The following is an 18,158-nucleotide window of genomic DNA, read 5'->3' on the forward strand; positions in this document are numbered from 1 at the left end:
TGGTCTTAACGCTCTCTGTATGTAATGCAGGTGTCCTATATACAGGTGTAGTCGGGGGTCAGAGGTCGTGATTGGTCCTAACGCTCTCTGTATGTAATGCAGGTGTCCTATATACAGGTGTAGTCGGGGTCAGAGGTCGTGATTGGTCCTAACGCTCTCTGTATATAATGCAGGTGTCCTATATACAGGTGTAGTCGGGGTCAGAGGTCGTGATTGGTCCTAACTCTCTCTGTATATAATGCAGGTGTCCTATATACAGGTGTAGTCGGGGTCAGAGGTCGTGATTGGTCCTAACTCTCTCTGTATATAATGCAGGTGGTACAAGTTGGAGTCAAAGCAAGGGAAGAGGAAGAAGGAGAGGGGGGAGCTTATGGTCAACGTGCAGTTCATGAGGAATAACCTGACGGCCAGTATGTTTGACCTCTCCATGAAGGATAAGACCCGCTCTCCGTTTGCACGTCTCAAGGACAAAATGAAAGGAAGGAAACCAGATGGATCGGACACCTCGTCGGCCATCGTCCCCGGCAGCGTCAGCGAGCGGCACAGCGTCTGTGAGCCCAGGGCTTCCGAAATCCAGATGAAGAGTAAGCCCAAGAAGCCGTTCCTCCTGGGAGCTCAGCGCCTGTCCTCGGCTCATTCCATGTCGGATTTATATGGTCCTCAGCCGAGCTCTGGAGGACTCCCACCAAAACATACTCTGGACTCCATCAGCTCTGCAGATGAGAATGGTAAGACTTCATCTGGATTTACCCGAGCCCACTGAGCGGCCGATTGTCAGGATGAAGCCTTCCTTTCCGACAGTCGTCTGCTCGTCAGTGGAGGAGACACATTTACATGCAGCGATCCGCTCCACAGTATAGGGAGCAGCGATCCCCTCCACAGTATAGGGTAATGTCCTCTGTGTATATACAGTATACTGTCCTCTGTAGTGTGTGTGTGTATACACAGTCCTGATCAAAAGCTTAAGACCACTTGATAAATGGCAAACAATCCTATGTATCATGGCTGGATCTTCACAAGACTCCAAGTGGAGCTCCAACATGCAAGAAGAAGAAATGGGAGGGAGACAGGACATTTTTTGAGCATTCAATTTAATGAAAACAACGAATAAACTGAAACAGGCTGTTTTTCAGCTGATCAAAAGTTTAGGACCAGACCTCCAAAAAAAACTAAACCCCCCAAAACCGAAATCCAACCTCCAAACATGAGCTCAGTAATGAGTAGCTCCGCCGTTATTGTTTCGGCATGCTTGATGCAAGCGTTTCCATGAGGTGAGTGGGAACATTTCTCCAAGTGGTGAAGACGGCCGCACGAAGGCCATCTACTGTCTGGAACTGTTGTCCATTTTTGTAAACTTCCCTTGCCATCCATTCCCTGATGTAAATCCAATTGAGAACCTTTGGGGAACACGCAGGATGGGCCAAAAGAGTGATGTTATTCTCCTGGAAGAAGTCCCTTGTCCTGCGGGCATTGTGTCCTGTAGCGTTGTCCTGTCACCACACAGATGAGGGCCCTCAGTCATGAGGAATGACCTCTGCCACATCTGGACATAGCCAGCGGCCGTTTGACGCCCCTGCACTTCCTGAAGCTCCATTGTTCCACTGAAGGAAAAAGCCCCCCAGACCATTATGGCGCCCCCTCCACTGTGGCGCGTAGAGAACGTCTCAGGTGGGATCTGCTTGTCGTGCCAGTAACGTTGGAAACCATCAGGACCATCAAGGTTTCTCATCAGAGAATAAACCTTTCTTCCACCTTTGAATGTCCCATGTTCGGTGCTCTCTTACAAAGTCCAAACGAGCAGTTCTGTGGCGTTCAAGGAGACGAGGTCTTTGAAGACGGTTTTTGTTTTTGAAGCCCTTCAGTCTCAGATGCCGTCTGATGGTTATGGGGCTGCAGTCAGCACCAGTAAGGGCCTTAATTTGGGTCGAAGATCGTCCAGTGTCTTGACGGACGGCCAATTGGATCCTCCGGCTCAGTGCTGAGGACATTTTTTTGGGTCTTCCACTTGACTTTTTTGTTCCATAACCCTCAGGATCATTTAAGAAATTCCAAATGACTGTCTTACTGCGTCCCACCTCAGCAGCGATGGCGGCTGTGAGAGACCCTGCTTATGCAGCTCAACAACCCGACCACCTTCAAAAAAGGAGAGTTTTTTTGCCTTTACCATCACAACGTGTGACTACCTGACAGAAAGTGACAATGAATCCACATCTTTGCACAGATTTGGCCTTTTAAAGGCATGTGGTCCTAAACTGTGGATCAGCTGAAAAACAGCCTGTTTCAGTTTATTCGTTGTTTTCAATAAATTGAATGCTCAAAAAATGTTCTGTCTCCCTCCCACTTCTTCTTGTTGCAGGTTGAAGCTCTACTGGGAACCTTGTGAAGATCCAGCCATGATACATAGGAGTGTCTGCCATTTATCAAGTGGTCTTAAACTTTTGATCAGGACTGTGTATATATATATATATACAGTATACTGTCCTCTGTAGTGTGTGTGTGTGTATAGATATATATATACAGTATACTGTCCTCTGTAGTGTGTGTGTGTATATAGATATATATATATATATACAGTATACTGTCCTCTGTAGTGTGTGTGTGTATATAGATATATATATATATATACAGTATACTGTCCTCTGTAGTGTGTGTGTATATATATATGAAAACGGACAGCACATCCAATAGAATAAAGTGGACATGTATTCAGTGGCGCAGTGAGGCGACGTTTCGGCTGAAAACACAGAGTCTTTCTCAAGCATCAAACAGAAGTGTAACATATGGTATAAATAATGTACATGATTAGAGGGTGGAGTGATCAATAATTACAAATGAAAGAATACAAAGTCATCTAGGGATAGAAATGGTGATACATAATCAGATAGGAGACGTTATCCAAACACTGTACAGTAATGTGATATAATGACTGTATAAGTACAAGCAGCGCCAATATACATCAGCTGTTGTGTATACACATAATTACATTAATTTATAAACAGGAGGAGCAAGCGATGGGTAGAATGGCGCACCAAATGGAAGCAGCGTATTCTCACATGTCCGCAATGGCCGAAGTTGGCGTCTACCTCTGGGAAGTGCGCAGGCGTCAGGATGTCTCGTCCCCAACAGGCGCGCCGCTCGGCTAAGTGACGTCACGCTACGTCCAATATGGGACACAGCAGGAGCGGAAGACTCTGACATCTCTCCAACGCGCATGCTCACATCAATACGTGTGTAGAAGCGCCATATTGGATACTGGCAGAAGACCACAGTTGTATGATTTATATAATACAGGGCTCAAAGGAGGCAAAAGCAGGAGCCGGACTCCCCTGTCAAGGGCGTACCGTATCCGTACATCGGGCAAACAAGAGGAGCACAATCGGCATTGCCATGTCGATGGGGTATACAAGTTATACCTCCTGTCTATGCCACAATTAGGGATCTCCTGACAACTGTTGGATCTAGGTCTATAGGTTTTATTTGTTCGCACATAGTCTGTCGAGACACAACCTAAACCTGACCACAACATACTCAAAATTATTCAAAATGATAAAAAGCAGACATGGGGGTGTTTTCCACTGTGACAGATCAGCATCCCATACACATTGCTCTTCATCTTGTATAGTATCAAATCATCCATCAATAAAACAGATGGAAAAAAGGAGAAAGTTAGAATCACGAAATAGATCTTCTATAAAACACGTCTGCCCAACTACCATCACCTACTGCAGGAGAAGAGAGCGATCCGACGCCACCGGGAGACATCACAGGGCAATAGAAATGTATTACTGAAAAAGAAGGAACTTTTCTGGATTTACACACTAAATACTCTGAGACCAAACGGTCTAAATGTAGATGACAATTGGGGCGGCACTTGTATACCCCATCGACATGGCAATGCCGATTGTGCTCCTCTTGTTTGCCCGATGTACGGATACGGTACGCCCTTGACAGGGGTGTCCGGCTCCCAGGGCCGGTACAAGGCAGGGGCCGAAGGAGCGGGTGCCCTGGGCGCTACCATTTGCGGACAGGAGGGGGGCGCAGGTGAAGTGCCAGCCACGGCCCCCCCTACATCATGCTGTGCCCCCCCATGTGCCCCCCCAACTAAAATGACCCCCCCCCCCCCCCAAGTGAGCAGCCGCCGCCGGGCACAGGGAGATGAGCGCTTCCATTGCGCTCATCTCCATTGTAAACTGTCTGTGCCAGCGGAGGTGCAGGGGAGGGAGAGGCGTGTCCCTTCCCTTTCCTCTGATAGGCTGCAGGCAGGCACCGAAGTGGAGGAGAGGCCCCGCCCCCTAATTACTCCTGTTTACCTTTCTAAAGCTAAAGGACCTTTGATGATGTCATCACAGGTCCTGTAAGGGAACTGCACAGTGTAAAGTGTAGTTCCCAGGTTAGAACAGTGCATCTGCCAGGACCTGTGATGACATCATCTTCAACATCACAGGTCCTGCAGAATCTAGCAAAGTAACTGCACCAAAAATGGTGTAGTTCCTAGGTTTCAAAGGTACATCTGCCAGGACCTGTGATGACATCATCACAGGTCCTTCAACCCCTAACAGCAAGTATTAAAAGTTCACAAGCAGCTCTGTATTGATCCATACAGACTGGAATGGAGAGGTAAGAGGAGGTCCTCCACTTTTCATCATTTATTCCCCCCCCCCCCTCCATGCCCTGTTTTTACTCATTGCTCACTCATGTATACTACTTCAGACAGTTACCACTACCTCATGTACCTCACAGTGACTATAATGCATAACTGACCACATATTTCTATAAACACTGCATCTACAGTATTATACCTTCTATGTGTCACATCAATACACTGCTCTGTATATATATATACACACACATACATGCACACACACTGCATATATTACACAGTATTATACATGCAATATGTACAGATATATAGTATATACCGCAGTGCACTGATATGTGAGGTATGAGGTATAATAGATGCTGTGTGTACAGATATCAGTACACTTCTGTATATACTATATATGTGAGGTACGAGGTATAATAGATGCAGTGTGTACAGATATATAGTATATACAGCAGTGTACTGATATGTGAGGTACGGGGTATAATAGATGCAGTGTGTACAGGTATATAGTATATACAGCAGTGTACTGATATGTGAGGTACTAGGTATAATAGATGCAGTGTGTACAGATATATAGTATATACAGCAGTGTACTGATATGTGAGGTATAATAGATGCAGTGTGTACAGATATATAGTATATACAGCAGTGTACTGATATGTGAGGTACGAGGTATAATAGACGCAGTGTGTACAGATATATAGTATATACAGCAGTGTACTGATATGTGAGGTACGAGGTGTCAATACACTGCTGTATTTACTATATATCTGTACACACCTCATCTATTATACCTCGTACCTCACATATCAGTACACTGCTGTATATACTATATATCTGTACACACCTCATCTATTATACCTCGTACCTCACATATCAGTACACTGCTGTATTTACTATATATCTGTACACACTGCATCTATTATACCTCGTACCTCACATATCAGTACACTGCTGTATATACTATATATCTGTACACACCTCATCTATTATACCTCGTACCTCACATATCAGTACACTGCTGTATATACTATATATCTGTACACACCTCATCTATTATACCTCGTACCTCACATATCAGTACACTGCTGTATTTACTATATATCTGTACACACCTCATCTATTATACCCCGTACCTCACATATCAGTACACTGCTGTATATACTATATACCTGTACACACTGCATCTATTATACCTCATACCTCACATATCAGTACACTGCTGTATATACTATATATCTGTACACACTGCATCTATTATACCTCGTACCTCACATATCAGTACACTGCTGTATATACTATATACCTGTACACACTGCATCTATTATACCTCATACCTCACATATCAGTACACTGCTGTATATACTATATATCTGTACACACTGCATCTATTATACCCCGTACCTCACATATCAGTACACTGCTGTATATACTATATACCTGTACACACTGCATCTATTATACCCCGTACCTCACATATCAGTACACTGCTGTATATACTATATATCTGTACACACTGCATCTATTATACCTCGTACCTCACATATTACACTACTGTATATACTGTATACACTGCATATATTATACCCCGTACCTCACATATCAGAACACTAGGGAATATACTATATACCTGTACACACTGCATCTATTATACCGCGTACCTCACATAACTGTACACTGCTGTATATACTATATACCTGTACACACTGCATCTATTATACCCTGTACCTCACATATCAGTACACTGCTGTATATACTATATACCTGTACACACTGCATCTATTATACCGCGTACCTCACATAACTGTACACTGCTGTATATAATATACATCTGCATCTATTATACCTCTTTTGTGTGCCAGGGCTGTTTTGTAATCCCATTCCGGCCCTGATGGCATAAATTATAAAACGCAGCAGCAAGAATAGTTCATGGAACAAAGGGAGGGGCTATAAAAGGGGAATGGGGGCCCAATTTAGATTCCTGCTATGGGGCCCAGTGATTTTTATGTACGCCCCTGGCTGCAGGCACTAGGCCGGCAGCCTATCAGAGGCCGGCGCAATGACGTCATCGTGCCGCCTGAGCCTTACATTACAGCGTGGGACACAGGAAGAGGCTGCATCGCATCGCTGACACTTAGGTAAGTATAAGTGTTTTTTTTTACAATAGTGTTACTGGCACATTGGGGGGGCTTATTACAAAACTGGCACATGATGATGGGGGGGACTTTATACTGGCACATGATGATGGGGGGGAACTTTATAGTGTCTGTGACTTTCAAAGTCCCACAGTCCTTTGTTCTATTGCTTTAAGTATATTCTTGTTTTGAAACAACATTGATTCTTTCTTAAAAACGGGGGGGGGGGGGGGGGGGCGCAGTTTGCCATCTTCGCCCTGGGCACCAAATGGCCTTGTCCCAGCCCTGGCTCCTGCTTTTGCCTCCTTTGAGCCCTGTATTATATAAATCATACAACTGTGGTCTTCTGCCAGTATCCAATATGGCGCTTCTACACACGTATTGATGTGAGCATGCGCGTTGGAGAGATGTCAGAGTCTTCCGCTCCTGCTGTGTCCCATATTGGACATAGCGTGACGTCACTTAGCCGAGCGGCGCGCCTGTTGGGGACGAGACATCCTGACGCCTGCGCACTTCCCAGAGGTAGACGCCAACTTCGGCCATTGCGGACATGTGAGAATACGCTGCTTCCATTTGGTGCGCCATTCTTCCCATCGCTTGCTCCTCCTGTTTATAAATGAATGTAATTATGTGTATACACAACAGCTGATGTATATTGGCGCTGCTTGTACTTATACAGTCATTATATCACATTACTGTACAGTGTTCGGATAACGTCTCCTATCTGATTATGTATCACCATTTCTATCCCTAGATGACTTTGTATTCTTTCATTTGTAATCATGTTACATTTGTTTTTACACATGTTTTCACTATATTGATTGTAATTATTGATCACTCCACCCTCTAATCATGTACATTATTTATACCATATGTTACACTTCTGTTTGATGCTTGAGAAAGACTCTGTGTTTTCAGCCGAAACGTCGCCTCACTGCGCCACTGAATACATGTCCACTTTATTCTATTGGATGTGCTGTCCGTTTTCATCTACATACTCATGGGTAAGTAGTGACAACCCTGGACATAGCACCCGCCATTGTATTTTGTGAATTGGTGCTGCCACACTTTTTCTTTTATATTTTTATATATATATATATATATATATATATATATATATACAGTATACTGTCCTCTGTAGTATATATAGTATACTGTCCTCTGTAGTATATATACAGTATACTATCCTCTGTAGTATATATACAGTATACTGTCCTCTGTAGTGTATATACAGTATACTGTCCTCTGTAGTGTATATACAGTATACTGTCCTCTGTAGTATATATACAGTATACTGTCCTCTGTAGTATATATAGTATACTGTCCTCTGTAGTATATATACAGTATACTGTCCTCTGTAGTATATATACAGTATACTGTCCTCTGTAGTGTATATACAGTATACTGTCCTCTGTAGTGTATATACAGTATACTGTCCTCTGTAGTATATATACAGTATACTGTCCTCTGTAGTATATATAGTATACTGTCCTCTGTAGTATATATACAGTATACTGCCCTCTGTAGTATATATACAGTATACTGTCCTCTGTAGTATATATACAGTATACTGTCCTCTGTAGTATATACACAGTATACTGTCCTCTGTAGTATATACACAGTATACTGTCCTCTGTAGTGTGTATATATACAGTATACTGTCCTCTGTAGTATATATATACAGTATACTGTCCTCTGTAGTATATATATACAGTATACTGTCCTCTGTAGTATATATATACAGTATACTGTCCTCTGTAGTATATACACAGTATACTGTCCTGTGTAGTATATATATACAGTATACTGTCCTCTGTAGTATATATATATATACACGGTATACTGTCCTCTGTAGTATATATACAGTATACTGTCCTCTGTAGTATATATACACAGTATACTGTCCTCTGTAGTGTATATACAGTATACTGTCCTCTGTAGTATATATATATAGTATACTGTCCTCTGTAGTATATATACAGTATACTGTCCTCTGTAGTGTATATACAGTATACTGTCCTCTGTAGTATATATACACAGTATACTGTCCTCTGTAGTGTATATACAGTATACTGTCCTCTGTAGTATATATATATAGTATACTGTCCTCTGTAGTATATATACAGTATACTGTCCTCTGTAGTATATATACTGTATACTGTCCTCTGTAGTATATATATACAATATACTGTCCTCTGTAGTATATGTGTGTGTATATATATATATATATATATATAGTGTACTATCCTCTGTAGTGTGTATGTGTGTATATATATATATATATACAGTACACTGTCCTCTATAGTATATATACAGTATACTGTCCTCTATAGTGTATATATATTCAGTATACTGTCCTCTGTAGTATATATATACAGTGTACTGTCCTCTGTAGTATATATACACAGTATACTGTCCTCTGTAGTATATATACAGTATACTGTCCTCTGTAGTATATATACAGTATACTGTCCTCTGTACTATATATACAGTATACTGTCCTCTGTAGTATATATACAGTATACTGTCCTCTGTAGTATATATACAGTATACTGTCCTCTGTAGTATATATACAGTATACTGTCCTCTGTAGTATATATATACAGTATACTGTCCTCTGTAGTATATATATACAGTATACTGCCCTCTGTAGTATATATACAGTATACTGTCCTCTGTAGTATATATATACAGTATACTGTCCTCTGTAGTATATATACAGTATACTGTCCTCTGTAGTATATATATACAGTATACTGTCCTCTATAGTGTATATATATTCAGTATACTGTCCTCTGTAGTGTATATACAGTATACTGTCCTCTGTAGTATATATATACAGTATACTGTCCTCTGTAGTATATATATACAGTATACTGTCCTCTGTAGTATATATATACAGTATACTGTCTTCTGTAGTATATATATAAAGTATACTGTCCTCTGTAGTATTTACACAGTATACTGTCCTCTGTAGTATATATGCAGTATACTGTCCTCTGTAGTATATATATACAGTATACTGTCCTCTGTAGTGTGTATATATATACAGTATACTGTCTTCTGTAGTGTATATATATACAGTATACTGTCCTCTGTAGTATATATACAGTATACTGTCCTCTGTAGTATATATATACCGTATACTGTCCTCTGTAGTATATATACAGTATACTGTTCTCTGTAGTATATATACAGTATACTGCCCTCTGTAGTATATATACAGTATACTTCCCTCTGTAGTATATATACAGTATACTGTCCTCTGTAGTATATATACAGTATACTGTCCTCTGTAGTATATATACAGTATACTGTCCTCTGTAGTATATATACAGTATACTGTCCTCTGTAGTATATATACAGTATACTGTCCTCTGTAGTATATATACAGTATACTGTCCTCTGTAGTATATATACAGTATACTGTCCTCTGTAGTATATATATACAGTATACTGTCCTCTGTAGTGTATATATACTGTATATTGTCCTCTGTAGTATATATACAGTATACTGTCCTCTGTAGTATATATACAGTATACTGTCCTCTGTAGTGTATATACAGTATACTGTCCTCTGTAGTATATACACAGTATAGTGTCCTCTGTAGTATATATACAGTATACTGTCCTCTGTAGTATATATATATACAGTATACTGTCCTCTGTAGTATATATACAGTATACTGTCCTCTGTAGTATATACACAGTATACTGTCCTCTGTAGTATATATACAGTATACTGTCCTCTGTAGTATATATACAGTATACTGTCCTCTGTAGTATATATACAGTATACTCTCCTCTGTAGTATATATACAGTATACTGTCCTCTGTAGTATATATATATATACAGTATACTATCCTCTGTAGTATATATGCAGTATACTGTCTTCTGTAGTATATATACAGTATACTGTCCTCTGTAGTATATATATACAGTATACTGTCCTCTGTAGTATATATATACTGTCCTCTGTAGTATGTGTATATATATATATATATATATATATACACAGTATACTGCCCTCTGTAGTATATATACAGTATACTGTACTCTGTAGTATATATACAGTATACTGTCCTCTGTAGTATATATACAGTATACTGTCATCTGTAGTATATATATATATATACAGTATACTGTCCTCTGTAGTATATACAGTATACTGTCCTCTGTAGTATATATACAGTATACTGTTCTCTGTAGTGTATATATACAGTATACTGCCCTCTGTAGTATATATACAGTATACTGTCCTCTATAGTATATATACAGTATACTGTCCTCTGTAGTATATATACAGTATACTGTCTTCTGTAGTATATATACAGTATACTGTCCTCTGTAGTATATATATACAGTATACTGCCCTCTGTAGTGTATATACAGTATACTGTCCTCTGTAGTATATATATACAGTATACTGTCCTCTGTAGTATATATACAGTATACTGTCCTCTGTAGTATATATGCAGTATACTGTCCTCTGTAGTATATATGCAGTATACTGTCCTCTGTAGTATATATACAGTATACTGTCCTCTGTAGTATATATGCAGTATACTGTCTTCTGTAGTGTATATATATACAGTATACTGTCCTCTGTAGTATATATATATACAGTATATTGTCCTCTGTAGTATATATACAGTATACTGTCCTCTGTAGTATATATACAGTATACTGTCCTCTGTAGTATATATACAGTATACTGTCCTCTGTAGTATATATACAGTATACTGTCCTCTGTAGTATATATACAGTATACTGTCCTCTGTAGTATATATACAGTATACTGTCCTCTGTAGTATATATATATATATACAGTATACTGTCCTCTGTAGTGTATATATACTGTATACTGTCCTCTGTAGTATATATACAGTATACTGTCCTCTGTAGTATATATACAGTATACTGTCCTCTGTAGTATATATACAGTATACTGTCCTCTGTAGTATATATACAGTATCCTGTTCTCTGTAGTATATATACAGTATACTGTCCTCTGTAGTATATACACAGTATAGTGTCCTCTGTAGTATATATACAGTATACTGTCCTCTGTAGTATATATATTTATACAGTATACTGTCCTCTGTAGTATATATACAGTATACTGTCCTCTGTAGTATATACACAGTATACTGTCCTCTGTAGTATATATACAGTATACTGTCCTCTGTAGTATATATACAGTATACTGTCCTCTGTAGTATATATACAGTATACTCTCCTCTGTAGTATATATACAGTATACTGTCCTCTGTAGTATATATATATACAGTATACTATCCTCTGTAGTATATATGCAGTATACTGTCTTCTGTAGTATATATACAGTATACTGTCCTCTGTAGTATATATACAGTATACTGTACTCTGTAGTATATATACAGTATACTGTCCTCTGTAGTATATATACAGTATACTGTACTCTGTAGTATATATACAGTATACTGTCCTCTGTAGTATATATACAGTATACTGTCCTCTGTAGTGTATATATACAGTATACTGTCTTCTGTAGTGTATATACAGTATACGGTCCTCTGTAGTATATATACAGTATACTGTCCTCTGTAGTGTATATACAGTATACGGTCCTCTGTAGTATATATACAGTATACGGTCCTCTGTAGTATATATACAGTATACTGTCCTCTGTAGTATATATATACAGTATACTGTCCTCTGTAGTATATATACAGTATACTGTCCTCTGTAGTATATATACAGTATACTGTCCTCTATAGTATATATACAGTATACTGTCCTCTGTAGTATATATATACAGTATACTGTCCTCTGTAGTATATATATACAGTATACTGTCCTCTGTAGTATATATATACAGTATACTGTCCTCTGTAGTATATATATACAGTATACTGTCCTCTGTAGTATATATACACAGTATACTGTCCTCTGTAGTATATATACACAGTATACTGTCCTCTGTAGTATATATACAGTATACTGTCCTCTGTAGTATATATACAGTATACTGTCCTCTGTAGTATATATACACAGTATACTGTCCTCTGTAGTATATATACACAGTATACTGTCCTCTGTAGTATATATACACAGTATACTGTCCTCTGTAGTATATATATACAGTATACTGTCCTCTGTAGTATATATACAGTATACTGTCCTCTGTAGTATATATACAGTATACTGTCCTCTGTAGTATATATACAGTATACTGTCCTCTGTAGTATATATACAGTATACTGTCCTCTGTAGTATATATACAGTATACTGTCCTCTGTAGTATATATACAGTATACTGTCCTCTGTAGTATATATACACAGTATACTGTCCTCTGTAGTATATATACACAGTATACTGTCCTCTGTAGTATATATACAGTATACTGTCCTCTGTAGTGTATATACAGTATACTGTCCTCTGTAGTATATATATACAGTATACTGTCCTCTGTAGTATATATACAGTATACTGTCCTCTGTAGTATATACACAGTATACTGTCCTCTGTAGTATATATACACAGTATACTGTCCTCTGTAGTATATATACAGTATACTGTCCTCTGTAGTGTATATACAGTATACTGTCCTCTGTAGTATATATATACAGTATACTGTCCTCTGTAGTATATATACAGTATACTGTCCTCTGTAGTATATATACAGTATACTGTCCTCTGTAGTATATATATACAGTATACTGTCCTCTGTAGTATATATATACGGTATACTGACCTCTGTAGTATATATACAGTATACTGTCCTCTGTAGTATATATATATACCGTATACTGTCCTCTGTAGTATATATATACAGTATACTGTTTTCTGTCTATGGGGTGACTTCTAGACAAAGGGGAGGTCTATGGGGTCACTTTGGTCTCACGGGCAGGGGTAGTCCCCATATCTAGTCATTAGTAGCCTTGCAGGTAGTGTAGTAATGTGACAACTGCAGCCAGCACAGGAGGCAACATGGAGAAACACCAGACTCGGTGCCTGGATTAACTGCATCTCCAGGATTAAGGCCGTCTGCTGAAGTGAGAGGACCCCTTTAAATAGCTGAACGTCCTGTACCTCCCCCTATAGCAGATTGGGGGAAGGTCACTATAGACAAAGGACCGTTTGATATTCTTCGCTGCTGTAGTTCCACAATAACGATCCTTGGACAGTTCAAGATGAGCTCAATCTCCATGTAACAGTAACCCCGTGGATGCCAAATATGTCCAGCCTCGATCCTTTTAATTCCCCTTTCCATGTAGTATTGCGCACGGCTCACTTGCCATTTCCTCTTAATTAACCCTTTTGTGACCTTTTCATTACACTAAGGGACACCATGCACATTACGTGCTTCCCATTATGCATGTTCTCCACACTAGTACTGATCATGTTCTAGATATCATTAGGGATCATGGTCGGTGTTCTTGATATTTATACTTGCTTGCTGCTACTTCGATTATGTGTACTGTGGACTAAATGTTAATGTGTTGTCGCTATGTCCAACTCTAAGTCATATATTTCTGTCACGTTTAGTATCTGCTCCTGGGTTGTGACCAATGATCCTCCATCATTACTGTCTTGTCCATCTTCTCAAATGGCTCTTTCTTCCAGGAAGCCTTAATTCTCCTCACAGAAGAACCATGAGTGTTGACACCTCAAGGCATCACCCCCCAGAAATCCAAGACCATGTAGTGAGCTGGACTGGTGGGAACAACAAAGACCCAGTTCCTGGCACTTCTCTGCCTCAGAAATTTGCCACACTGCCCAGACAATGGGCCCCGGGGGACGAGCGAACATCTGGGATCATCTCCAGAACAGCTGACGGAAAGAAAGATGGGAAGAAGAAGGAGAAGGTCAGCTTATTTGAGAGAGTAACTGGCAAGAAGGAAGGGAAGAGGCCTGAGCGGCACAGCCAGGACATCTCTGACTGGACTCAGGAGAGCAGAACCCAAGGAGGTGTAACCCTACCCACCACAAACTATGAGTCCACCAATCCCTTCTGGGGGGGAAGTCGCACTCAGGAACAATGGTAATCCAGGCGCATGTCTAGTGATAGCTCCATTTCTAACACCACTTAATAATGGAAACCTACACAAACTATATACACATCATAAACTGCCATGTCCATACTGTCCCATCATGTGCCTCTGATTTTACATGATCACATATAGAGAGCAGTGTGCTAGATAGAGCGCTTCATAGGATGTCCCATAGAGTGGTCCACAGAGTTCTTCAAAGAATGCTCCATAAAGTGCTCCATGAAGTTCCTATAGAGTGCTCCATATAGTCCTTATAGAGTGCTCCATAGAGTGCTCCATAGAGTCCTTATAGAGTGCTCCATAGAGTCCTTATAGAGTGCTCCATAGAGTCCTTATAGAGTGCTCCATAGAGTCGATATAGAGTGATCTATAGAGTCCCTATAGAGTGCGCCATAGAGTGTTCCATAGAGTCCCTATAGAGTGCTCCATAGAGTCCCTATAGAGTGATCCACAGAGTCCCCGTAGAGTGATCCCCAGAGTCCCTATAGAGTGCGCCATATAGTCCCTATAGAGTGCGCCATATAGTCCCTATAGAGTGCGCCATAGAGTCCCTGTAGAGTGCGCCATAGAGTCCCTGTAGAGTGCGCCATAGAGTCCCTGTAGAGTGCGCCATAGAGTCCCTATAGAGTGCGCCATAGAGTCCCTATAGAGTGCTCCATAGAGTCCCAGTAGAGTGATCCATAGAGTCCCCGTAGAGTGCTCAATAGAGTCCCTATAGAGTGATCCATAGAGTCCCAGTAGAGTGATCCATAGAGTCCCCGTAGAGTGATCCATAGAGTCCCCGTAGAGTGATCCATAGAGTCCCCGTAGAGTGATCCCTAGAGTCCCCGTAGAGTGATCCCTAGAGTCCCCGTAGAGTGATCCATAGAGTCCCCGTAGAGTGATCCATATAGTCCCTATAGAGTGCGCCATATAGTCCCTATAGAGTGCGCCGTAGAGTCCCTATAGAGTGCGCCATAGAGTCCCTATAGAGTGCGCCATAGAGTCCCTGTAGAGTGCGCCATAGAGTCCCTGTAGAGTGCGCCATAGAGTCCCTGTAGAGTGCGCCATAGAGTCCCTATAGAGTGCTCAATAGAGTCCCTATAGAGTGCTCAATAGAGTCCCTATAGAGTGATCCCTAGAGTCCCCGTAGAGTGATCCCTAGAGTCCCCGTAGAATGATCCCTAGAGTCCCCGTAGAGTGATCCCTAGAGTCCCCGTAGAGTGATCCCTAGAGTCCCCGTAGAGTGATCCCTAGAGTCCCCGTAGAGTGATCCCTAGAGTCCCCGTAGAGTGATCCCTAGAGTCCCCGTAGAGTGATCCCTAGAGTCCCCGTAGAGTGATCCCTAGAGTCCCCGTAGAGTGATCCCTAGAGTCCCCGTAGAGTGATCCCTAGAGTCCCTATAGAGTGCCTCATCAGCTGTTTTCATTCCTAAACTCTGGAAAACCTCCGGAGTTTGCCTTTCACACATGCAGCCAGGGGATGTTCTATGTTACGCGCACTCTATGTTCCGGGTGCCTAGACATGGGGCGGGTACTTCAATGTGAGTGTGTGGAACATGTACTGCTGTGTTCACACATGTCTTACTCGAAGAAAACCCAGATTTAGTGCTAGGGCACTTGGGAGAAAAAGTCTGGATGTTTGCGTTCTCACATACAGCTCCTCCGGATAAACTCCATAAAATATCTTGGTTACCTTGTAGGTGTAAATTGGGCTATAGAGCGCTCTATAAAGTGTTTCGTAGAGTACCTCATAGTGTGCTTCATATGGTGTTTCATGAGTGCTGCACAGAGTACGTCATAGACTGCTCCATAGAGTGCTTTATAGAATGCTCCAAAGAATGCTTTATTGAATGATCCATAGTGCTTCATAGAATGTTCCATAGAGTGCTTTACAGAATGCTGCATAGGGTGCTTTATAGAATGTTACATAGGGTGCTTTATAGAATGTTCCACGGGGTGCTTTATAGAATGTTCCACGGGGTGCTTTATAGAATGTTCCACGGGGTGCTTTATAGAATGTTCCACGGGGTGCTTTACAGAATGCTGCATAGGGTGCTTTATAGAATGTTCCATAGAGTGCTTTACAGAATGCTCCAAAGAATGCTTTATTGAATGATCCATAGTGCTTCATAGAATGTTCCATAGAGTGCTTTACAGAATGCTGCATAGGGTGCTTTATAGAATGTTCCACGGGGTGCTTTATAGAATGTTCCACGGGGTGCTTTATAGAATGTTCCACGGGGTGCTTTATAGAATGTTCCACGGGGTGCTTTATAGAATGTTCCACGGGGTGCTTTATAGAATGTTCCACGGGGTGCTTTATAGAATGTTCCACGGGGTGCTTTACAGAATGCTGCATAGGGTGCTTTATAGAATGTTCCATAGAGTGCTTTACAGAATGCTCCAAAGAATGCTTTATTGAATGATCCATAGTGCTTCATAGAATGTTCCATAGAGTGCTTTACAGAATGCTGCATAGGGTGCTTTATAGAATGTTCCACGGGGTGCTTTATAGAATGTTCCACGGGGTGCTTTATAGAATGTTCCACGGGGTGCTTTATAGAATGTTCCACGGGGTGCTTTATAGAATGTTCCACGGGGTGCTTTATAGAATGTTCCATAGGGTGCTTTATAGAATGTTCCACGGGGTGCTTTATAGAATGTTCCACGGGGTTCTTTATAGAATGTTCCATAGGGTGCTTTATAGAATGTTCCATAGGGTGCTTTATAGAATGTTCCATAGGGTGCTTTATAGAATGTTCCATGGGGTGCTTTATAGAATGTTCCACGGGGTGCTTTATAGAATGTTCCACGGGGTGCTTTATAGAATGTTCCATAGGGTGCTTTATAGAATGTTCCACGGGGTGCTTTATAGAATGTTCCATAGGGTGCTTTATAGAATGTTCCACGGGGTGCTTTATAGAATGTTCCATAGGGTGCTTTATAGAATGTTCCACGGGGTGCTTTATAGAATGTTCCATAGGGTGCTTTATAGAATGTTCCACGGGGTGCTTTATAGAATGTTCCACGGGGTGCTTTATAGAATGTTCCACGGGGTGCTTTATAGAATGTTCCATGGGGTGCTTTATAGAATGTTCCACGGGGTGCTTTATAGAATGTTCCACGGGTGCTTTATAGAATGTTCCACGGGGTGCTTTATAGAATGTTCCACGGGGTGCTTTATAGAATGTTCCACGGGGTGCTTTATAGAATGTTCCACGGGGTGCTTTATAGAATGTTCCACGGGGTGCTTTATAGAATGTTCCACGGGGTGCTTTATAGAATGTTCCACGGGGTGCTTTATAGAATGTTCCATGGGGTGCTTTATAGAATGTTCCACGGGGTGCTTTATAGAATGTTCCACGGGGTGCTTTATAGAATGTTCCACGGGGTGCTTTATA

General features: G+C 40.9%; 1 protein-coding gene across 1 annotated transcript in view; it reads left to right on the forward strand.

Annotated features, from left to right (window-relative positions):
• Positions 1 to 18,158, forward strand: part of RAB11FIP2 (RAB11 family interacting protein 2) — a 62,235-nt gene that overhangs the window by 20,960 nt on the left and 23,117 nt on the right. Inside the window, exons 2-3 of the mRNA XM_040434915.1 lie at positions 316 to 728; positions 14,349 to 14,766. Of these exons, the coding sequence (XP_040290849.1) occupies positions 316 to 728; positions 14,349 to 14,766 (831 nt within the window). The remainder of the gene's footprint in view (positions 1 to 315; positions 729 to 14,348; positions 14,767 to 18,158) is intronic.

The sequence above is a fragment of the Bufo bufo genome, chromosome 6 (genome assembly GCF_905171765.1).
Source record: "Bufo bufo chromosome 6, aBufBuf1.1, whole genome shotgun sequence".
Taxonomy (NCBI): Eukaryota; Metazoa; Chordata; class Amphibia; order Anura; family Bufonidae; genus Bufo; species Bufo bufo.